The sequence below is a fragment of the Mus caroli genome, unplaced genomic scaffold, assembly GCF_978045245.1.
Source record: "Mus caroli unplaced genomic scaffold, Mus_caroli_1 scaffold_10, whole genome shotgun sequence".
Lineage (NCBI taxonomy): Eukaryota > Metazoa > Chordata > Mammalia > Rodentia > Muridae > Mus > Mus caroli.
Window position 1 is genome coordinate 89,671,619 of NW_028227265.1, and position 25,303 is coordinate 89,696,921.

A 25,303-nucleotide genomic window follows, 5' to 3' on the forward strand; every position below is an offset into this window, starting at 1 on the left:
CAGAGAAGCAATACTTTAAATTCAGAATTTATATACTAGCAAGCCCTAATACCAAAACAAGTGTGTGTGTGTATGTGGTGGGGGGAACTCCAACAACTGGTGGGTCGTCTCTCGGGAGTTGTCATGTACTGTACATGGCCTTGAAACAGAGGTTGTCTATTCTGGCTTAAAATATTAAGAAATAAATAGGTCTGCTTTAATTTTTTTCACTATTATAAGAGTACAAGCACACAAAAGAAAATTAGAAAATAAAAATGAACAAATAAACTAAAAATTACACCATCTAGATTTATATTTTATTCATGTTAGTGTGTTTGTTTGTGTGTGTGCATGTTAGTGTGTGTGTTTGTGTGTGTGCATGTAGAGATCATAAGACAATTCTGTGGAGAGGCTTCCCATTCTACCTCTATATGGAATATGGGGATTGAATTCAGATTATCAGCCATTGTGGCAAGTGACTTTTACCATTGACCTACCCTTCCAGTCCAGCTTATAGGTCTTCTGACTATAAATGGGTGGATGGACTAAATAATATTGAAATATTTAAATCTATGTTTTTAAACAAAATGTAAGTGTATTTATATGCAATAACATCTTAAAGTAAAAAAAAAAAAATTTAACTTCATTGAAACTTTTGTCTCATCATAATTTTTCCAGTTGACCCAAGAATGTACTTTATAGCCAGCTTGCCCAAACAAAAATCCAATCCCAAACCAGATACATCTGGTTAGGTCCGCTTTGCGTATCTGTGGTTCAAAAAGACATTAGACTTGCCCACCGTCACGTAACAAGTGAAGACGTGGCTGTGAGGCTATTAATGTTCTTGTCACAACCCTGAAAAGCAGATTCTAAAATCATAACTTTAGGATATGAATACATTTAGAAGTATAAAGATTTTGCCCATCATTTTGGAGACAGAATCTAACATGCAAGGTCAGATACTAAGAAACATGCTGCTTGCTATGCGACCTTAAGTCTTTGTTGATCCTGGATGTTCATGTTTTAAAAAATGTCTCCATTAGACAGGGTCTTGCCTACACAGCCTTGCTATCTCTCAGTCAGGGTGGTGCTTTGTTTCTGGTCATTTTTCATCACACTGAGGTAACCAACCATTGTTCCAAAGGGCAGAGTTTCCCACAATCCTTTGAACATCCTTTCATACCTGTGAAGTCGGTTATAATGCTACCCTCACCTCTAACTTTGGTAATACCTGTTTTACTTTTTTTTGTAGCTAAACCTCATCAAATTAGTTATATTAAAAAATGACAGTTATTGGCTTCATTTCTTTTCTATAGCTTCCTTTACTATTATTTCCCGTCTTCACTGTCTCCTCCCCTCTGCTGGATTTGTTTACTCTCTTCTCCTTTTACTGGTTCCTCACAATATATACATAGTTACCAGTTTAAGATGTTTCTTCATTTATAAAATGGACATTTGGAGGTGTGCCTTTCCCTCTGAGGCCTTGTACTAGCTGGGTTTTGTTTTGTTTTGTTTTTGTGCCAGCTTGACACAAGTTAGAGTCATCACAGAGAAAGGAGCTTCCCTTGAGGAAATGTCTCCATGAGATCCAGCTGTAAGGCATTTTCTCAATTAGTGATCAAGAGGGGAGGGCCCATTGTGGGTGCTGACATCCTTGGGCTAGTAAACCTGGGTTCTATAAGAAAGCAAGCTTGAGCAAGCCAGGAGAAGCAATCCAGTAAGTAACATCCCTCCATGCCCTCTGCATCAGCTCCTGCCTCCCAGTTCCTGCCCTACTTGAGTTCTTCCAGTCCTGACTTCCTTTGGTGATGAACAAGAATGTGGAAGTGTGAGCTGAATAACCCTTTTCTCCCCGACTTGCTTCTTGGTCCTGTTGCTTTGTGCAGAAATAGAAACCCTAAGACAAGCCTGCTTCGTGCCTTATGTCTTAGTTTCTTTTCCTGATGCTGTGATAAAATATTTCCATGAAAGCAACTTAAGGGAGAAAGGGTCTCTTTGGCTCCGGTTGCAGGCTATAGAACATAAAGGCAGGGAATCTGCACTGGCAGGACCTTGAAGCTGATAGTTACATTGTATCCACCCTCAGCTGAAGAGAACAATGAATGCTTGCTGTTCTTCTGTCTCTCCATCTATACAGTTCAGGATCCCAGGCAGAGAATGATGTCACCCACAGTAGGTAGGTCTTCCCACCTTAAGTAAGGTAATTGAGATAATTCCAGCCCTCTTATCTGAAGCATGCTAAGAGACCCATCTCCCAGATGATTCTAGATTTTGTTTAACAACTAACACTAGCCATCACTGTCTATAAAGTGGAAACTTTTGTTGTTTGCCTTACATTGCCTTGCTGAGCTCTGCTTGCTGCCGAGCTCTGCTTGTGGTGACACCATAGAGAGAAACTCAACAAAGAACTTCTCATGAGGTTCCTGGGGCTTCTTGCCACTTTTGTGGCCTCAGGCAGGTTGGCAAGCCTTTCGGTTTCTTCTGGATTGAACTTCCCTTGCTGGGTTGTGTGTGGTGACTGCCAAGAGGATTGGACTGCAGCCGCTGATTCATATTTGGTGTTTGCTACTGGACTGAACTGCTGATATCCTGACAATGAATATTGGGCTCGTCTGCAAAGAACTATTTCTAAACAGGTCTACTTGCTCTGTGTTCGAATAACTTATCTTTTCCATTACTTCTAATGGGTGGTGGGCTAGAGGGGAGGTTGGTCGCTTATTAAGGTAGGTTGAGAAAAATGTATTCCTACAGTGAAGCTTAACAGACTCTGTTTTGTGTCTACAGTGTTTCAATGGTTAACTTTTCAAAATGAATATTCCTTAGTGTGGTGAGGTCTTCCTTGACAACTCATACAAAATGGCGCCATCTCCAACCTTTCTGTCACACATCATGGCCTGTTTGTTTCTTTCAAAGCACTCTGAATTTTACAATTACTTTTATGTTTGAATCTTGCCTCTGTGCTCCGCAACAGGTTGTTTTCCCTTGTCCTCACCTCAGTATAAATCCTGCTTTGTACACCACGCACAGTCAGTCAGTATATGAAAGAACGAAAATGTGTCTGTGAGACATTACAAAACACACAGCAAATAAGATTTTTTTTTCTATTTCAAAGCAGGTTGATGACTTATGAGTATATGAGAACTTTCTGTAAATGACTACATGTGTATTTAAAATTTTGCTTTCTATAATAATTGGATACTCACCTAAAGTAGATTTATTTTTGCTGACTAGCCAGCAATGATAACCAAACAGAGAGGACAAGCTGACAGAAAACATAGCTGCAGCAAAGAATAAAAACATAATATGGAACTTGGCTTGAGTATCAGGCAGACCATTCTGTAAGGAAAGGCAGAAAACAAAATGTTTTATCAGTGGGATGAATGCTCCTCTACAATTATTAGCTAATATGATTGTTTAAATAATTTAGAAATAGAAAATGACACATAGCTTCATGCTAAATTTTAAGGAGAAAAGTAAATATTCATTTTGAATTAAATTAAAGGCTTATTGGTACATGAACATCTATCCAGAAAAGATTAAAGTGGGAATATTTATTTTGCTTTGCATAACCAAATCAAATTCCGGGAAAAAAACATGGCAGCATAAACCATAGAAGTAGGAAACAAGAGAAAAGAAACCGAACATATTATTAGCATGCTTCATATTAATTAATGTTTAAATAATTTTTAATTATAATGCCAGATAAATGAAGGTTAGTTGGCAAAATTTAGTTCCTATTCTCATTGATACTTCAGATTATTATAAATAACAGCATCATCAACTAAAAGAATACGGGAGACACCCCCCACAATAAGGCTTCAAGCTCTGGCAAGAACATTACAGAAAAGATCAACATTAGTAAGACCAGTCTGAAATACTTTTAATACCCGGGGGTTGAAACCAGCCAGCCCTGCAAAACCAAGAGAGATGAACTGACTCAAGAATGAACGTCTGGGGGTGGGGGGGGCTGACTTTCAGCAAAGCACCAGATACTCTAGGAACCTCCCATTCTGGCATGACCACAGTGTTTCATTTCCCTGTGGTACTTGCCACTGATATAGATGATAAGACCTCAACTGGCAGCTTTTGACAGTAAGCTCTGAACAACAGAGACTTTGGTGTTTTCTGTTCACATGCGCTCCGGGTTTGAAAAGAAAACTGCCCATCGGGATAGAGGGCAGTGAGATTATAGTAGACAAGCATTAGGGATCAACTGGAGACTAGAAGTATCCTCGAATGCTAGAGACACACCAACTCACTTGTGCCTTTCTGTTACTTAGCAATGGGGCCAACACAAAGTAGGCATTCAATAGCTCTTTAGTATTAAATTTGGTTTAAATCTCATATAAACTACCCAGCAATTCAGAAATTCTTGCCATAATAAAAGAGAGTTTATCAAAAATAAAAGAAAATTCAGAGAGAAAGCAATCCTGGCAAGGAGTAGAATGCTTTCTTACCAATGTGTCATACTCAGCAGGAATGTTTCTGCATTGTTTCATACTCCATAATTTTGTTTTGCTTTGTTTCAGAATATATAGTGCAAAAGTAATTTAAAAAAACAGCTGAATTACCAGGATGTAATAGTTTAAAAGGCTGTACAAGATTTCCTTGAACACTAGATTCATGGGTACAGGACCCTGAGGAAATACAGGGTTGGTTTTCTCTTCTCCTGGTGCCTTAGGCATCTACTGACCAATTCACAACCTTGTTTGATGTGGGTTTTGCCTGAATGCCCCTTATTTAACATAGTGTGTTGACTTATTGATATGAAAATTCTGAACAACAGCACTATAATTAATGTCTGGATAAAGCATGTATTTTCTCCATAAGACACATCAGTCTCACTGAGAAATAATAGACAGCACTTCATCAGTATGTATAAAGATCATTTTATACTTGCAAAATCAACAACAGGTTAAAACAAACAAACAAACAAACAAACAAAAACCCAACAGCAAACCATGGAAGCAAACAGACCATGGGAGAAGATACCTGTTTAAAGGATGCTGGGATGCAGATGGTGTAACTATACCTTGTTTACCTCAACTAGGAATATGCATGTATGCTGCACAAATATGTGCATGCCTAGAAACTGTTCAGAAAACTCAGAGTACATTGGTTGGGAGTTCTAAGTAAATTTTGAGATGGTGAGTACACAAATACAGACTGTGAATGCAGAGGCCTGACTGTACACAGAGTGGCCCTAGAGAGTCTGAAATGACTGGCTACTGAATGTTCATACATAGAAAAGTCACTAAAGTGATGACTTACTGTCCAAAATCTGATAAAATACTGTAAATCGGTAGCAGCAATGAAAAGGCAGTACAGCAGAGAGTAAGCCAAGAAAAGGAGGAAGAATTTGTAATTTGAAAATCCAACACAATTGTTCACCCTGTCAAGAAAACAAAAATAGTCTTAATGAGTTACATCTCCAGTCTAGGGATAAATATGTTTAAGCATAGCATAGGTTTTTGATTTATCTCCATTTAAAACTCATTATCATTTCATTCATAAAGAACAGTAACGTTTTTTAACACAATGAAAATGAACTTTTGCACTTAGATATTCAACATGAATTTTTAATGATTTATTATGTATATAGCATTTGGCTTGCAGGCAAAAGAAAAAGAAAAGAAGGCACCAGATCTCACTAGAGATGATTGTGAGCCACCATGTGGTTGCTGAGAATTGAACTCAGGACCTCTAGAAGAGCAGGCGGTGCTTTTAACTGCTGAGCCATCTCTCCAGCCCTCAGTATATGACTCTTAATATTTTTTTAATCAATCACAGTGAAAGCTACTACACCTCATATACAATGAGTTAGATAAACACACACCTACCTTAAGGAAGAGAGCTTGTGACAGGGCCAACAGAGTCAAACAGACATGGGAAATCCACTAGGTTATATCTAGATTCTATTTGTACTATGATAAACTAAGTTAAAGTCTCTTAAGTTTCCCTAAATTTGGTTGAAGTCACTTCTATGACCTCGTTGCATGTATGCCATCATGTTGGTAATCAAAGATCAATCAATGTGTACTAAATCGAAGAATTAAGAAACTGAAGTGTGAGAGCCAACTAGATAAAGTGTAATGCCCATTTGATATTAGACAGTTATGTCACTCTGGGGATGTGATTCCAAATATAAAAACCGAGACACCCTAAGTTCCTATTCTAAAGTCATTATATGATGCATGGGGGAGGGTGGAATCACAACTATAAATATCAATAACCCCAAAGTGAGTACATTTCATTGTGTAGCCGTTCTCTCTGCTTTCCATAAAACGTGGGCATGGCTCCATGATCTTCTACAAACATTAACACCCTCCGTAGCTAACCTGACTGATACAGATGATGGGGTTAACTCTTAGGTAGCTAGGATGACAAATCTACTGCATAATGTCTGCCTACTGCTTCCTCTCCTTCCTGTCCTTGTTTCCTCTTGAGTCCCTATCCTCCTCCTCCTCCTCCTTGCTCTCCCCCCCCCTCCTCCCTCTCCCTTCTCCCTCTCCCTCTTCCTCTTTCTGTTGACCTTGGCAATGAAACAAAACATTTTTTCATTTCTTGTTTTTGTTTGCTTGTTTAAAAACAACCCGTGTTCTCATGGACTTTGCTTATGCCTCAAAAAGCATAAGGACCAGTTGGAGTTTAGTAAGTTTGAACTTAAAGGTCTTGTCCATAGAGAAGCAATTCACAAATACACACATTACTCACTAATGGTTATGTTTGCAGCTTTGGAGGGGTCCAGTGGGAATGCAGACAGATCTCTGAGATTATTTTTTATGGCACCAGAATGGAATAATGGCAAGAAAGAGTATTAGAAACAGGTCCTGTACAGGCTTTCTCTGATGTGATCTCTCTCCCAAGAATGCAGGATATTCTTAGCTTACTAGTGTTGCTTTCAAGAAGTAGAGAGGATAAACAGAGGTCGAATGAGGGGCGGGTGGGTATAAGCAAGGGTACTTGTGAATAGGGTTACACTGACTGCCACCCGTTGTGCCTCTTTCTAAAGGAATGCAAACAGAAGATTTTTTTATTAAATGATGAAGAACACTTTTATAGAAAGGAAATGATTTTGATCAGGCTTTTATAATACCTGATTCAGCTTACTGTAACTCATGCTTAAGATCACTGGGATAATTGACCATACAAGAACCTACAATCAAAACCAAGTTTGATATATGTACATAGATGATTCTGGAAGGCGTATTTCAAGAAGAAACAAAGAAGAGGTTTTTTTTTTTTTTGTTATGGTTTTTGTTTTGTTTTGTTTTCAGAGCTGAGGACCGAACCCAGGGCCTTGAGCTTGCTACCACTAAGCTAAATCCCAACCCCTGAAGAAGAGTATTTATCTTGAACAATAACAATATACTTTCTTCAGACAGCTTTTGGGTAGACATTGTAACTGCCTATTGTAGAGTCAGTTTGGTCTGAGGACCCAGCTTACACAGCACCCCCCGGAAGGACAACTTGATGTTTATGCAGAAACAACACACTGTGGGTTAGATCATTTTAATTTGGTGTAAAGCTAGCAGTGGAATGTTTCACAGAAACTGCTTCCTGAATACAACTAAAAAGAGAGTAAAGTATGTTGGAAAAAAATTAGCTTTTCAGGCTCCCAAACAAAACCAGCTGTATGACTTTGAGTCCATTTTTCAACTCTGCTGAGCCTCAGGGCAAATTATATTACTTCTTTCTGTTATCAGCATATAAAGATAACTTTTAAAAAATGTATAGTTTTTAATATACAGTGGGCATTCAATATATTGAAACTAAAATTATTTACTTCTATTTGAGGAGTTATTAGGTAACCACACCAAAGGATTCTAAATATAATTCATTAAATTTGTATGCTAAAGGAAAAATCATTCCTCCAGTAGAAAAACTCAATCAGATCAACACTACGGAAGCTCTCATTTAGCTAAAAAGACATGTGTGAGAGTGATCTCCTAAATCCTAGTGGGTAATTGTAAGTGCCCAAGCATACAGTTGTGCAAATCCTTGAATACAAAACCAACAGGCCCTGTTTCAATGCTCAGAGTTGATATGTACTCTAAAGCGCAAAACCACATACAAGGCCTATATAAAAAGGCAGCTGTATAACCTGGTAATGTCCTAAATTATATTCAGATAACAGCTGTAAAACAATTTTCATATAATGGTGTGGAAACAGTTCCAGAATATAGTGAATAAAAAGATGAATCATATCCAGTCCATCAATTCTGTAAGCCATTTGTTGTTTTGGGTTTTGTTGTTGTTATTGTTGTTGTTGTGTTGTTAAGAGAAAGACCACATACATGTATGTATGTATGCATATACAAACATATACAAGGAAAATCTAGACCTAAACAGTCGCCATGACAATACCAAAAGTGGTTCTCTGTGATTAGGGAAGAAGTAAAAACAGATGTTAGAAAACTTATAGCCCGGTGTGGTGGCACACGCCTTTAATCCCAGTACTCGGGAGGCAGAAGCAGTTGGATTTCTGACTTCGAGGCCAGCCTGGTCTACAAAGTGAGTTCCAGGACAGCCAGGGCTACACAGAGAAACCCTGTCTCGAAAAACCAAACAACAAAAAAAAAATTATTTCCTGCTTTTACTTTTGAACTCGAGAACCACATTGTGCTTTCTCTGTACTTCGGAGGGTGGGGGCTGAACTTAGATCTCATCGCTTACTATTCGTGTACTCTACCACTGGGATACATCCCTAGCTCTGTCTTTAAAATTAAATTCCTAATTATTTTTTTGTGTGACGTAGTAAACGTAAGGCCTCATACATGCTGGCTGAGCACCCAGCTGATCCCATCTGAAAATTAAAAGAAAAAAGTCAAATGCTGCATTGAGTTGACACCTGCTGAATGTAAGACACCTGGCCTCCTGTAGTCACACACTGACAAGGCTGGTGATTCCTGCAGGGGGTGCAGGAAGATGCTGTGGGGACAGACATAGCAGTTTGTGAAACATCAGTGCAGGAAAGAGTTCAATAAACTTGTGGAGATTAAAGAAGTTATACTCCGGAAGCTTATTTCTTAATAGCTACAGTCGTCTAGCTATTCTTTTTATTTTTTAAGCTATTTAATAAGATCTGTCAAAGTTTGAAAGATGGTGATATTATCCTTAAGTTTCTTACTCTATTGCCATATTAATTGCTGGCTTAGAAAGACTGCTCTCATTGTGAGTCATTATTTTCTAGCTTTGTAACTTTGTGCATCTAACACTGGATGGTAGGAGCTATTACCTGGGTAGGCACTGACCCAGCACAAATCTGGTTATCCTGTCTCCCTATTCTTTACTATCACAATCTCTCATTTAAGTGAAGAGATTGGCACCAGCTGTCTGGCCAGATCATTTTAGACTGTTTGTGTTTAGATCACGTAGAAAACTAGACAGAATTCTCGATGTGAGCTCTCCTCAAAGAAGACCCTGAGACAACAGCTTTGGTAAAGATAGGTGGGCTGGCATGTTTGTTTTTAGATAAAGATGGTAAGAAGAGCTGGAGATGTAGCTTAGGGCAGGGTGCTTCCTCAGCATGTTCTAGGTCCTGGGTTTGATCCCCATCACCATAAAAAAGGAGAGGAAAAAGTGTCAGTAGAGTTGGGTTATTGGCCAGTCTCTGACTGGCTGAAAGGATCGTCATGGAGGTAGGGATGTCCTGGCACTTCTGGACTGACTGTGGGAGATGAACAAACTTGTTCAGGTAAAAGAAAGCTGTAATGGGAAAGTAAAGGAACGGAGATGTGTTTCTGAGACTGGGGGATGCCATCAAACAGAGGAGCTGCTCCCTACAAGAAAATTGGGGGGGGGCAGTGGAAGATAGGTAGAAGTGTGAGAGAAAAAAGGGAAGAAACAAGAGAGGTATAATCGCAAGAGATCTCGAATGAAAAAACCCTTAACCTTCCCCTCTTCTCTCCTGTTCCTAGGAAATCACAACCTATACGTACTACACACCACCTAGTATGGTCTTGTGAGCATTCATGTCTCTTCAGTGTGTCACCCCTGGAAGATGTAAAATTTGTGCGATAATTGTAATAAATGCTTGAGATCAGCCATGGTGACTTTAGCACAATTAACATGTATGCAGAACGAAAAAAACGGTAACAAGGAGAGTTGACCTCCCCTAGCAGATCTTAAAGATAGCCCTCCACAAAGTCACTTAACTTAATGGCTTAGAAGTAGGCAAAAAAAAATTTTAAAAAGTAAAAATTCCAAAAAAAAAACAGACAAACAAACAAAAACCCCAAAAATCGCAAGAATGAGTTCTAAGTAGAAAATCTTGTTTAACCATACTTGTGTATTTGTCTGCTTACTATTCTACCCACCAATGCAGTTTTCCTTGAAAGTTTAAAGTTTAAATTGTTAAAGTTTATTATAAACATCTACGGAGGTATCGTATGTAATTAATGTGTGAGCATTTATATTTCTGGAAAGTATTTTAGTGCATCTGTGTTTATGTATGTGCATAAAAGACTACCCTTCGTGCATGTAAAATGTGTAAAATTAACTTTAATGTTGTTAACACACTAGTTTTAAGATTATTTAATGGAAATTCTCCCAAATGGAGGCTCTTTGAAGCTAATTCAGTACTGGAAATTGAGCCTCCGAGGACAAGTAAGGAAACCAATTAATAAAAAGATTTGTTAAAAAAAAAAAGTGGCTCAATTTATATTAAGTTAGTAACTGATACAAACTTGTTTTAATTATAGGCTCATACTTACCATGGGCAATGATGATCCATCTTCAAAATACATCTAAAAATACCCCCCCCCAAAATAAAACACAATGCTTTATAAAATATTTCCAACAGGTTTGGCACATAAAATACCACAGAATCACTTATTCTCATCGAAAAGAGACATTATATCTTACTCTAGTCATAATAAAGAACACTAAAACTTCACAAAGTATACTCCTTAAGATACGAATCAGTTTCTTTTTAAAAGACTATTATGTTAACACAAGAATGGTTTGTACTAAAAAGTGCAAAACCCCTGTAAATATACACAAAACCTATGTAAAGTTTTCGCTTTACTATCCATCTTTAGGACAAGATTTACTGTTTCTGTTACATATTAAATATACAGTAGTATGTGAAGCGGATCAAGGGGAAACAGCGTTAATTGCGTCTACACTGCGGCTAATACAAAGAACACCCCCACTCATGTTTCTAAACAGAGGCATAAAAGGCCTGCGTGTGGACTGTGGTGATAATCTGAAAAGCAGAAGCGCGGTCCTGAACAACATGCCCACGATCATGGAGATGCTCGAGATGCAAAGGTTTTCTTACTTATCACAGACGGAGCAGTGATGACAGCGGTCTGGTTTTATAAGTTGGCATCTGTCACAGTATCGGATGGCTAGGAACAAAGAGTTCACTTAGTCTTAAGCTTAACAAGTCACTGAAAATACAATGAAATGGCTTTTTATCATCATCCCACATTTAAACTCTAAAACGCATTCTGGATTTAAATTTGACTCAAAGGAGAAAAATAAAAAAGATAGTCAACCAATTTTAAACACAGAGCATGAGCTTGCCTAGAGTCAGACTTCTCTGGAGAGATTTTCCAAGAGCAGGAGACCTCCTGGGTAAATTTGTTTCAGGAGTTCTCCATCCTCAGTAGCTACAGCTCAAGGGGAAAATGTGTTCATTTCTACTCGTCAACAGAAAGGCTCCCTCACCTAAATCAACTTATTCCTGTGACTAACTGGGTGAGGATATACCACAGAGACATTCTCTAGAGTGTGTAAATATATGCTATTGGTTGCAACAATTGGAAATGACCTCACATCTCTGTTAATTGTGATACAAGAGTATAAGCAGGTCCTGGAAGAGGTATTTCCAGTTATGGATTTGAGTTCTTGCAGGTAATGCCGGCATCTTTTCTTCAATAGCACAGGGAGCACAGTCTATCTGGAATGGCTGAGTCTGAGATGAGATTTCTCTGCACAAATCTCACAGCGTGCAGCAGATTGCAGTGGAAATTGTGTAAGAGGTAGACTCGGTGTGGTTCTAATGTGAGCTAAAAGCAAATGCGATTTACATAGTATTAATGAGGCATTTTACATTTTTATACTAAATCTTTTAAGACATTGTGTATCTTATCTTTAAGAATTCTCACCTTCGTCTAGCCATATTTTAAGTACTCAACAGAAAAATGGGCTAATGGGTCATAAGATGCATACAGAAGCTTAAAGCCACAAAACATGTCTGGGTGATTATCTGTAGTTCATGTGTGTTGTTTGTTTTTTGTTTTTTTTGTTTTTTTTAAGACAATGACTTAGTTAGATGTTAAATTACCTTAAAATATAAGTTAAGCAGGCTAAAGTTATTTGTATAATAGTTCCTATTTTAAAGACAGAGAGCAATGCCTAAATTATGTTTTATATAATTCATACAATTACTGCTTTACTCTTATTAAAATATTTGCAAAACTATGAGTTTTACATCACCTAGAGATATTGCTTCCTTAAATACAAATAGGAAGGTTTATAGTTAAAAGTAAATTTTCTACGACGGACGCAGACTTCAGCAGCCCTTTATGTCGTCACCAAGTCACGACCAAGTAGGAGGGACGGAATGAGAGTCGATTCTGGGATCTCTGTGTGCGTGACTCATGTTTCCATTCTGTCTTATGGAACTGTGCAGGGAAGATTTAATCGCAACCTAAGCAACAGCAACCGCATTGTCAGATGAGTGGTTGGCAGCTCATGAGTAGGAAGATGCTTTCTAAGTGTCATTACGCCCCATTTGGGTGCTCTTCCAAGGCCCTCATTATCAGGGCTTACCGCCGGACATGGTCCTGGTGTAGATGGGAAGGTCTTTGGCTGCTCGCCTCAGAACTTCCTGATGGGCTTCTCCTCTTGGCTCTCTCTCCAGCAATTCTTTCTCTGCATAAGAGAGATGGAACTGAGGAATAAATTTAAATTTTAATCAGTATTTTCAAAGGAATGACAACACATTTGTCTGCTCTATTATACCCAAAGGTACTTATAAAATATAAAATATTAATGGTATATAGTATAATCAGGCAGATTAAAAAGGTTTCAAATCGTCTCTTAACCTCCCAGACAACTACATTAGGAATCTTTTTTTTTTTTTTTTTTTTCTTTTTTTTTTTTTTGGTTTTTCGAGACAGGGTTTCTCTGTGTAGTCCTGGCTGTCCTGGAACTCACTCTGTAGACCAGGCTGGCCTCGAACTCAGAAATCCGCCTGCCTCTGCCTCCCAAGTGCTGGGATTAAAGGCGTGCGCCACCACGCCCGGCCCTACATTAGGAATCTTGAAAAAGAATGTGATGATGAAATAATAATATAATAATAACAATAACATAGGCATACTAGTTATTATACCTATTTCCCAAGTGTTTTTAATGTGAAAGGGAATGGAATGTAGAAAATTGTTTATAAAATGAATAATTCTGTCAAAATATTAATTATACAATAGATAAGTTTGCCCAATTAAAAAAAAATGCTTCAACAGATGAATTTTTCATTTAGATACTATTAGAAACAAAAGAAGAAAATGAATCATTTGAATATATATATATATATATATTCATATACATATATATATGTGTGTGTGTGTGTATATGTATGTATGTATGTATGTATGTATTTAAGACCATTTGAACTTAGGCATAGTTGTTACTCAGGATCTCTTCTGGCACCCAAATAACTAATTATTCATTTTACTGCTTATATTGACTCTTTGGTTTAACTAACCATACTTATTTGAGAAAAACAAAAAATTGTTTTGGCTTCTACTAGATAACCACATACACATACCAAAGCCCCAGAGTTGGCACTGCATGAAACCCTATACACAGGTCCAGAAATTATGTACAAGATCAACCACAGTGATGTTCTTAGGAATGGGAAAAATGTGAACTGCAGTTGAATGTCTATAAAGGGTAGTGGATAAATTAATTAGGGTAGGGTACATCTAAATGTGCTACTGGCGCTTACCCATGAACCACACTGGCCCAACAGTGAAGGACCACATCTCAGTATCTTGCTGAAAACACCAATAACTAATTATCTTATAGAACACATTCTCTATAAAGCTTCAACGTCAGGAAACTAAACAGCCTCTATATTATCAATAAGGGCACACTCATATGTGATAAAATTATAAAGAACAAGGAAATATTTAAAACAAAACGCAGAGGAGTTGTTTCCCTTTGGAGAGTAGAGGGAAATACAAGTATGACCTTTATAGCAGCCAGAAAAGATCAGAACGTCCTATAGGTTGGCTGAATGTTTGCTTAGGCGCTTGTATTTGATTATTCTTTAAACTGTACATTATAGGTGCTTTGTTGGGTAGTGCTGAGAATTAAATCTAGGGCATCATATATAAAAGGAATGTTCTTTATCACTGCGCTATATTCCCTGCCTTTAAACACCCGTTTTATATTAAGAAATACCTCACAGGAGGAGCTACTAATAAAACTCTCACAGACTAGATAGATAATTTTTAAAAGGAAGATTTAAAACAAGCTGGAGTTGGGCCTGACACTGCATGCCAGTAATCTAAGCACTCAAGAGACTGCGACAGGAGGATTGTGAGTTCAAGACTAGCCTTGGCTGCCCAGAGAGTTTCTACAACTAAAAGAAAAAAAGAATTAAGATGACATACATAGTCATTTACGCAATGAAAAGAGAATAAAAATTAGGTCATGACATTGGGAATAAACCTTTCCCCTCAATGAAATAAACTTAAAAGTATCTTCAGCTTTTTTTTTTTTTTTTTTTTTTTTTTTGGTTTTTTCAAGACAGGGTTTCTCTGTATAGTCCTGGCTGTCCTGGAACTCACTTTGTAGACCAGGCTGGCCTCGAACTCAGAAATCCACCTGCCTCTGCCTCCCGAGTGCTGGGATTAAAGGCGTGCGCCACCACGCCCGGCTGTATCTTCAGCTTTAAAGTGAAAATAACTCGTATATTAGCATAATAATTTTGTATGCATGACATTTTGCTAGGCCCAACCATAACACTGCAGGTCCACTGCACAGGTGCTTCCTGTTCGAACTCCGGTTCTCAAGCTTATAGCAAGAATTTGTATCACCAAGCCATCTCCTTAGCTCTTCCCATTGCCATTTCTGAAATTAATTTAAAACCTGGCATTACGAACAGCAGTGAATTGGTTTATGAAAACTCCTTAGAACTGTCAATGTGCCCTGAATTTATCAACATTTTATGACTCTTCACCAAGTTTCTGGGTCTTGTTCACCTGAGGAGTAACTTCTGGGGAGCACGGGACATGGGAGACACCAGCGTGCTTAATACTTAAATCAATAAATTTAACCAGAACACCCGGGTCAGCTCCAAGAAGTCAAATATAGGCTGGTGAAAGTCTTACTTACATAACACAGAGGTCAAAAATAGATTTCTACCTTGGAATAGGATAGAGCTATATGGTTCTTCCTCCTCCAGAACATTATGATATGCAAAGCCCTATCGGTTCACAGAGTAGAAGATGTTAGCTGTACAGATCTGAAGGTCTGTGCATCTTATAAAGTAGAGCTGGGAACTCCTGATACAGTTTCTAGTCTCCAGATGTCACAGTTCTTCCTACAAGCTGGCTTTGCTTTTGTAACACTAATTTTATTTTATTTTAAAAAAGTACCTTAGGTTTACTAAAAAATTTTTTTTGAGAAAATCGTGTAAATTTCTAAAATTTCTACGTGGCCCATCTCTAAGTTCCCTCTATGAGTATCTTACAGTAGCATGGCACACTTAGCACTTTGACGAAGAAATATTGGTACATTGTTACCTAATGTGCACCACACAAAGTTCAGCACAGAGATTCAGATCCTCTGTTTTGGAATATCTTTTTCTACTCCAGTATTTATACTCTATATATCTACATAATATCATATTACAAAAATATCATAGTATTTTCAGTTGCAACATCACCTCGGGTTCATTTTAGTCTCAGCAATTTCTCAGATTTTCCCTAATTGTTTATGTTTCCCTTTTCTTGTTTATCACCACAGTATTTCTGAGTAGTACTCGTATTGTGTAGAGGCCCACTCAATTGCAATTTTTCTGATGTTTATAAATCTTTAGTAGAAAGACAGACATTGCCAGCAGGTCACAATAACAGGCCTGGCCATATGATGCTGGCCTTGATCATACAATTAAGGAGAGTTAAATGTTTTAAGATTGATTTTATGCATATAATGTTTCTCCTGCATGTATGTATATGTAGCATGTACATGTCTGGTCGTCTCAGAGGTCAGAGAATGGCATCATATCCCCTGGAAATGGAGTTATCAATGGTTGTAAGCTTCCATATGGGTGCTGGAAACCAAACCCAGGTTCACTTGAAGAGCAAGTGTTCCTAACCACTGAGCTACCTCTACAGCATGTGAGAGCTTTTTGTCAGGGGTTTCTACTGTAACCTTCCTCCTTTTCTGTCCTGTACTCTTTGGAAGAAATTTGTTCATTAATAAGGAGTGGGGAATTTATACCTCCACTCATAAAAGATGAGTTATTTACAGGAATTATTTAGAAGTCTTCTACAGAACAGAGGTTTCTGGTCTATTACTTATATATCAATTTAGTCAACTATTGATTTAATTAAGGAGTCTCATAGATGTTTATTGTATACTCAAATTGTCTGACGTTTCCACTGGGACTTATGTCATTGGTCCATGTGTTCCTCTGACACATCCTCTTATATCTATTTTTCCTGAGTACTTACTTATTTTCTGGCACTAAAAGTACCCCTGACTCACCCTCATTACCCCTGCATAATCCTAAAAGTAATCATTTCTTCAAAACGCCTACCTTCTTACTGGTAAGTGCAATAGGAACCAAGATCTGAGCTCATCTATGATTCCTAGATTAAAGTAGCTTTCAATTTTAGCCATATACACAAAAATAAAATCATGGTTTATAAAAGGAACCAGAAAACCAGAAATATATATATATCCCCTCACTAGAATGGAAAATGTACAAGTTAAAACATAGAACACTTTGTCTACTAAGTTGCTAACAGAGTTGCTAACAGAGTTTTCATAATAGCAAGCAATGCCAAGAGTCTAATATAACTGGTAGTATTGAGAGTCACTGCAATTCTTTTGGGTAACAGTTTCTCAAGCAGTTGAAATTTCCTTGATCTAGTAATTCTACATCCAAGAATTTTTAATAAGGAAATAATTTAAGATGTGGGTAAAGCTCTACATACAAACATGCTACTATCAGCACTATATATAATTAGGTTAGGGTTATTCTAAACATTTTAAAATGGGGCATGACTACATCAATTATTACATATTTCAATGAGAATATTATGTCACTATGAAAATTAGCAATACAGGCTGGAGGGATGGTTAAGCAGTTAAATACTCCTCACTGCTCTTGCACAGGACCCAAGTTCAGCTCTTAGCATTCATGCCAAAGTGGCTTGAAAGCACCTGTAACTCCAGTTCCTGGGTATCTGACGCCCTCTTCTGGCCTCTGAAGGTGCCTGCACACTCATGAACACTCATACACACATATAAAGTGATATCTAATAATATCTACGTCACAGAGTTGTCTGAACACAACACAACACACACACACACATGGTTTTTTGTAAAATAATCACCTAGCAAAGTCTGATCAAGTCATAAATTCATTGTGATTAATTTCTATGTGTGCACTAGAAGGCTTGCCATTGTTTCTGGTGTGGTTACAGAAATCCTGAACATGACGCAGCAGATATATAAGAGGTGATGATGCGGCTCAGAGTGGAAACATGAGTTTACACTGTAGGCACCAGCTAAATCCATAGCCTGAAGCTAAGTTGCTAATTGGATACAGGATGAGGGAGGAAAACTAGTCAAGGATGACCCTAATGGTTTTTGGCCTGAAGAGTAGAGGCTGTAACCACCATTTATTACTGTGAAGGGACCACTTTGAGAAAATGATCAGAAAACCGAGTAGGAGATCCAAATGTTTTCATTGAATTTGAAATTTTTTTGTCAGATGTGAGAGTTAGTTATTGATGAGTCTGGAGTTCAGGACAGAGGTCTGGGCTAATGTATTCATTTAAGAGTTATACCAATGAGATACTATATAAAGTTATGAAACTAAATGGGATCCCCAGTTCAGTTATATTAAAAAAGATGTCTAGAAACTGAGCTTTGGAATAATTGATCCCATGCTTGAGAATTTCAGGAGATTGCTGCTGGTATGGATGGAAAGTCCAAAGAGAAAGAATGTTTGAGAAAGAAAACTACTGGGGCAGCACATTCAGGAAGCTACACGAGTTGAGAGTTACAAGAACATAAAGCAGGAAGTCAGACTGAGACAAGCATAATTGCTGCCAGGCAAGGGAGACAGACTTTTCCCTGTGGGAGTATGTGCAGTCACACTGCAGAACAGACACACTGCAGATGAAGATGCTAAATTTCCCTTTAGATGAAACACTCTATTTCTAGGTGGAGAATGGACTTCTGCAGGGTTTGGGGAAGGGGTTATAAGTAAGACTTAAATACCATGACGATGTAGTATGTCAGACAATGGGAAGAGGGAAAGACAACTGTGTGTGTGTGTGAGAGAGAGAGAGAGAGAGAGAGAGAGAGAGACAGAGACAGAGACAGAGAGAGACAGACAGACCGACAGAGAGGCAGACAGACAAACAGAGAAAGACACACACACACACACACACACAGAGAGAGAGAGAGAGAGAGAGAGAGAGAGAGAGAGAGAGAGAGAGAGAGAGAGAGAGAGAACAGACACAGGGAGACAGACAGAAACAGAAATGCACAGGGAGACAGAAAGATAGAGACAAAGAAACAGAGGGACAGAATGGGGAGGGGCAGATAGACAGAAGCAAACAGACACCAGGATCCTGACCCACACAACTGGTGGATGGCAGAGATATTTGCTAATGTAAGAAGTAGGCAGGCTGTGGTTTAGGGAAGGACAAAACGGGTGGTCTCTGTTTTACAGTTTATATCTAAAGTGTCAGGATACTAACCAAAGTAAGATGTTTAACAGAGAGACACACACATTAGACTCTCCGAAGTGATCAGAGCTGGGGACAATTGAGAAAGTCATCAATGTCGAGGTGACTGGTGAGTCACCTGAGAGGATGTGGTTGCTCACCCAATTGATTGAAGTCAGCATTTTCTTTAAAACCTACACAAAGGCCAAGACATCTTGAAAGAGATTAGGAGGAAGAAATAAATACTGTATGAAGAAGGAAAAAGCACACAGAAAAGGGGAAAGGGGTGGAGAGTCAGAGACAAAAGATGGTCTGTGAAACACTATAGCCTACACACACTGTTATTTCTGTGCAAATATGTGTGGTTTGGGTTTTAACAACTTTTATCCAGGCCAAAAGGATAGTTTTGGGCCAGTATGATCACAGATTCATTTCAAACTAATTGCTTTAGGGAACAATCTACCACAATGTCTCTTCTTTTTAACTTGAACTATTAAAATTATGCTATGATCTGCACAGCAAAGGTTTTTTTTTTTTTCAATTCAACAAACATGATATTAGAATAGGAAAGTATGTAAGATACTGTCTCTTGCTCTAAAATTGTTTAACCAAGTGAGAGACCCAGAGATGAAAAGAACAATATATTCAAAGATGAGAATCTAATTTAGTCATACACTGCTATGTAAAGCCTTCTGTAGCAACTATTGCTAGCTGCCCCCAATACCCATTCCTGCCTTTAGTGGCTGTCACGACCATTGAGAATCACGATTACATTCACAGGCTTCCATGCAAGATGTGGTCACATAATGAAGTCATCTAAATGCAAGTGGAAATGGAATCAGTACCTTAAAGCAAATGTCACTGAAGGGAAAGGGCACCTCTTTCCTACTGTCTATGGCCTTCTGGCTATAATATATTCATGATGTCTGGAATGAGGGCTGCATCTTTAGCCAAGAAGTAGCTCACAGAATCAAAATGTCATGTGACAGACCAATAGGATAGAAGGAGTCTGGGTAGCTAAGAGCTGTGAACTAGCTATGGATAACTTGATTCCCGAGATAATGAATTATGTTACTTATGGTTGTTTCTGGTGATTGACAGACAACTAATATGTATTTACTATAATAATTAGTATATAGTTGCCCCAAATTGTTTTTCTGTCTGTCTATCTATCTATCATCTATCTATCTATTACTTATGTATTATCTATGTACCTATCTAGGTATCTATATATCTAGGTACCTATGTATCTATGTGTCTATGTATGTATGTATGTATGTATGTATGTATACATGTATCTATCTGTGTATCTATTATGTATATATTATCTATGTATCTATCTCTATATTTATGTATGTATCTATCTATCTATCTATCTATCACCTATCGCTTATATATCTATCTAGATGCTTGACAGTAAATTAGAAAGACAGCATAGAAGACTTGATAGAATAATTCTATCAGATATGAAAGTAAGGACCTAGTGAAAATTCCATGTTTATTAACATACGCAGATTTTTTTTAGATCCCCAAACATCACTGTGTTCAATACATTTGACACCCTAATGAAAAGGAGGAAATTCATTTTCTGAAATCAATGTTACAGATTGCTATCTTTAGGATAACTTTGCTATTGTCTTAACTTACTTCTTTTGAAGGATTCATGGGCAATGTAAAAATGGTTTTCCAGTATGACCAGACAAACATTGCAAAAAGTAGATGATAAGCCATGAGGCACACAACTAAAATGAGAGAAACAAAATCATCACTGTAATATGCAAATTTTTACTCAAATCATGGTATTCACAGAATATTCAAATTTACAATGATGATAAACCATAAAATATTATTGATGTTATGTTCAAATAACACAACTCTTTGAATAAAAACCTAAAGTTATGAAGATTTGATTTTTTAATATCTCTAAATATATCATTATATTTATATCCATAAATAAAACCCCCTCATTTGTACTTAAGCCCATCTCTAATTGGTTAGTTAGAGCTTTCCTAAGTTGTTAAAATAGGGCTGTTACAGAAGAGTAAACACCATGTTAACCACATTTAATTAACCAGACTTTCAGGCTTCATGAACTTTGCTTAAGAGAGGCAGAGAAAGCAAAGCCGTTCCCATCTGAGAGGCGCTGTTTGCTTGTTTTCTTAGCTCTCGTTGACACTGGTGGCTCTCCTTGTTAGAATGACAACATGTGAACAGGGACCATCTGGATGAAGTGATTTCTCTCCACGGGGGTTCTGTTACCTAATTTATCACACAGGGCAACTGTGAAGACAAGCATCCTGAGTTCTTCTTTAAAGAACGAGAACACACATTGTATGTTCTTTTAAAGGCTCAAGGTACTACATGAATTCAAAATAATTTCATACTGGTGATAATAATCCTGTCTGAATAATACATTAATATAGTTCTTAAATAAATAATTGCAGAAAATGTGCCCATTCAGAAGACCAGCATGCTGAGGGCTAGAGATGTAGAACAGTAGTAGACTCCTTTTCTAGCAAGTGCCAGGCCCCTACTGCTAACAAGAACAAAATAAGTAAGCAGAATATGACAAGTTTGATATTTTAAAATTTCATTAGCAATCGTTTATTGTTCTGAAGAATCATGGGATTTGAACCTGTGGAATCATTTAGAATTTGTATTATCAAATATGGAACTTCAATCAGCATAACATGACTACAGGCAGAATTCCATAAGCTCTGCAGATAGATAACTAGTTACAAGGTAGTAATTGAAGCTAGGACAGGAGATTGTCCGTATCCTTGTGTCTTAGAACTACAAGGATCTTTGAAACACTTAAGGTCATTATGGGGTTCTTTGATAAATGTGTGACACATCTTAGTTTGGGAACTTAGAAAAATGAGATGTCATTAACTCTATCATATCATCATATTGTCAAGGAATAATTTCTTAATCTCAACCAAATGCATGTTTTATTGAACTGTTCTTAAGACATTATATCTGCAATCATAACAATATTTTACCTTGTTCACCAATGTTTTCCATGGACACTAGAAACAGGAAAAAAGAGAGAGGTCATAGGTTATATGAAGTTTGAATAAGCAGAGAGCCCTGAAGACAAAAGACATTAAAATGGATTCATACTTTGATTTTTCTTCAAACCAACTTTCTTTAAATATTTGATCAGCTTTATGTAGAGGAGGGCAAGCATGATGAACTGAGGGTCAAAGGGTAGGCTGGCAGCTTCAGTCAGAATTGCTTCAGTGGTGCACCTCACCCAACAAAGCAGTGTTCCTCAAGTTTGAGCCTTGTGGGCCTCTGTAGATGACCAGTATGTGGGCCTTCGGCTATCGAGTTCAGATTAAAAATGGTGTTCTCCAGGCCCATTACAGTTCCTGAGATATGTATTGGTCTTTATGAATGAGCAACTGTCTAGTCAATTCTCCACAAGAACCAAATGCCTGTGCTTACAGCACACACACTCCGCATCCTAATAGCCCATGGCTCTAATTGCTCTGCAAGCAAATGTTAAGAGGCTCAGACAAGGCATGAGGAACCACTATCCCTCATGGGCTTCCTCTGAAGAAAGCAGCTGGCTGAGGACAAGCCACAGACCATCTGAAATGGGCTGGAACAAGAAACGACATTCAGTAATTCACACAAATTCTTTACTTCTTGCTCTGTATATTTGTTTAGCTTCGAGTGTGATTTGTTTGCTATGATCACGTGATCATACTGTGCTGATAGTGGTGTCCTTTGGAATTTGGGCCTTTCTCAGCTGTACCAAGGGAAGGTCCACATTTTGTTTATGTATCTTTTTTCTCCCCTACTCAGTTTTCCTTACTCTGGAATGAAATGTCACTGTCTTTAAACAGGCTGCAATCTTGGGATCACGGGACAGATTTTTAGCAATATCTGATCAAACAAACCCACTTTTCTAAATATTTCTAGAGCTAGCTTTAGAGAACAGCCTCTCACATTATTGAATGGCTCTAAGAAGGGAAACATTTATGCCTATAGCATGTTGAAATTCGTTCCTACATGGCTTTGAACTGTGGTATCTAGATTTCCGTTTTGTAACTGTAAATAAAAACCTAAATGACAAGACCTAACTTAACTGTTATGTTAAGGAACAAAAACAAGACGAAATTCCATATTTTCCTCAGATAAAACATATAATTTATTTAGGAAGAATGAGTAAGAGAATTTCTATTATTACATTAAAATGTTTGTTATTCAAATACATGGGAACAATCTAAGCATCTGCAGTAGTAACAACACTGTGGACCATGTTCAAAATGCATTTGTCTAATTTTATCATAAATGAGAAGAACTTCTTCCCGATCCATGTCTTGCAATGGTCTATTGTGCTCTCGAGACATCAACTCCTCTACTGTGCCTCCAGGAGTTAACACTCTTCCTTGGTTAATGGTGTTAAGGGAATCACAGCCCTTTGTTGGCATGGTTGGGGTGCAGGAGAGCAGGAACAACAATTTATCGCCATAGTTTCCAAACTGCTCCTGTGCACCAAGAGCAGAACCAAGCCCCCCTGGAATGTCACCTTAGACCCTGTCAAGGCTAGGGGTTTGGGTTCCAGTTCTATTTCCTGACTACCCACACTACCTAGACTGGCTTCCTGGTTCTAGCTGCCATCACAATATCTTTTTGGTCTCCCTTTTTGTTTGGCTGTTTGGTTTTTAGTATTCACAAGAAATCTAAATCTTTCCTCATATCACTACCATCCCATTACTTCTTCATTCGATTCTCATTAGTCTTTCATATCTCATCCTAGTGGAAGTCCTCAATGGCCTCTCCCTACTGCTAATTTTTTATGCTTAAGTAACCCTAGCAGATCTAATTATGCTCATTTTTGGAAATTTTTGTCAAACTGACTATGAATTCATCTTGGATAAATTCAGCTAGTGGAAGCCTCTTATCACAGAATCCTTTGCCCTTTAGGAAGCTCACGTTCATCTTCAATGTATTAAAGATCAAAACTGGCATTGCCTTTCGGCCACTGTAATGCCAGACCTGAGAGACCCCGCTATTCCTATGAATGTTTCCAGTTTAATTCCAACCATAGCTTCCTACTACTACTACATTAAAGTTTGTTTTCCTATGATATATCTACTTCCATTTTGATTTTTTTATTGGAATTAACTTTGGGTCCATGCACTCAATTACTATGTTATCTTCAATCCTGCTCATCTTTTTTTTTTTTTTTTTTGGGGGGGGGGTGATCCTCATATGCCATGGAGATTTTAGGAATCATTCCAGAGCCCACCTTCCTCTCTACCCTTAGATCCTATTACGTCTTTCTGGTACACAATGCTTCCACCCCTCTCGATGTTCTGAACCACACTGCCCACTCCTCAAAAGCTCCTTGACTGGTACTTTAACAACCCACAGGAAACCTGGACTCCAGCCCGTTCATACATGCTACCTCGATCACCATACACAGCAAAGCTGAGATAGAATTTTGTTGTTTAAGCAAAACAAAACAAAACAAAACAAAAAACTGTACTTTATCTTAAAGAGTCCTTCTCCTCTTAAACTATTATCTTTTAATGTTTTCTGATCGGAAAAAAAAAAAAAAACTGACCTAAAAACCTGGGTCAAAAGTGATTCTAAAAATAAATTTGCCATTGGGTTCATATAATAAACAGATCTGTGAAGGACAGGATGGAAACAAAGGGAATGGAGGAGGCTTCAATAGTGTAGAACTTAAGCTCCAAATACATGGCTTTCTCCTGGGTTACCATGGAAACCAGTCCTTACTGCATACAGCCTTGACACTCTATATCCCACAATGGAGCCCCACATAGCTCTAAAAAATTTTCACCTTTCAATAAAAAAAATAAAACCACATTTTCTACTAACACATAAACAGATGATGAAACCATCTCCCTAAAAGCCAGTCCAAGACTTGTGCTGCATTTAAAATAAACCCACCATGTCCTTACATCCCCCTTAAGGTCACAGGTGACCAGGCTCTGGCCAACCTCTCCTTCAAAATCACATCTTTGCATCTTTGCACTGTCTTGTTCCCGAGGCCACTGTGCTTGTTTGTAGAACACAGGCTTGACTGTGCTTTATTGAACCTGAAAAGCTCCTCTGGCACCAAGCTCTGTGTTCCTTACCACCCCTCAGGTGCAACTTGAGTGTCAGCAACCACACACTTCAGTCTCTTCATTCCTTATTTTCCTTTCTTGGTCTTCTAAGTTGTTTTCTGAGATTTGTGATTTGTATCCTGGTTTTATAGCTTCATTGACATTTTATCTAGGCTAGGCTTTTTTTTTTTTTTTTTTTAAACTGTCTAAATGCTCGGTTCATCTCTCAGGACTGTTCTGAGAATTAAATTAGAAGAAAGGAAAGCACTTGGCACAGAGCCTGACGTGTATCAGGGACTCGTAGTC

At 38.0% G+C, this 25,303-nt stretch overlaps 1 protein-coding gene across 2 annotated transcripts in view; it reads right to left on the minus strand.

Annotated features, from left to right (window-relative positions):
- Positions 1 to 25,303, minus strand: part of Zdhhc2 (zDHHC palmitoyltransferase 2) — a 59,326-nt gene that overhangs the window by 14,951 nt on the left and 19,072 nt on the right. The window contains exons 2-8 of one of the 2 annotated variants that reach the window (XM_085844010.1): positions 21,911 to 21,937; positions 20,556 to 20,650; positions 12,763 to 12,883; positions 11,264 to 11,333; positions 10,695 to 10,727; positions 5,251 to 5,371; positions 3,183 to 3,315 (exon numbers count right to left, since the gene is read on the minus strand). In XM_085844010.1, the coding sequence (XP_085700136.1) occupies positions 3,183 to 3,315; positions 5,251 to 5,371; positions 10,695 to 10,727; positions 11,264 to 11,333; positions 12,763 to 12,883; positions 20,556 to 20,650; positions 21,911 to 21,937 (600 nt within the window). Of the gene's footprint in view, positions 1 to 3,182; positions 3,316 to 5,250; positions 5,372 to 10,694; positions 10,728 to 11,263; positions 11,334 to 12,762; positions 12,884 to 20,555; positions 20,651 to 21,910; positions 21,938 to 25,303 lie in introns of those variants that run through there. The other variant, XM_085844011.1, reaches the window with a different exon arrangement.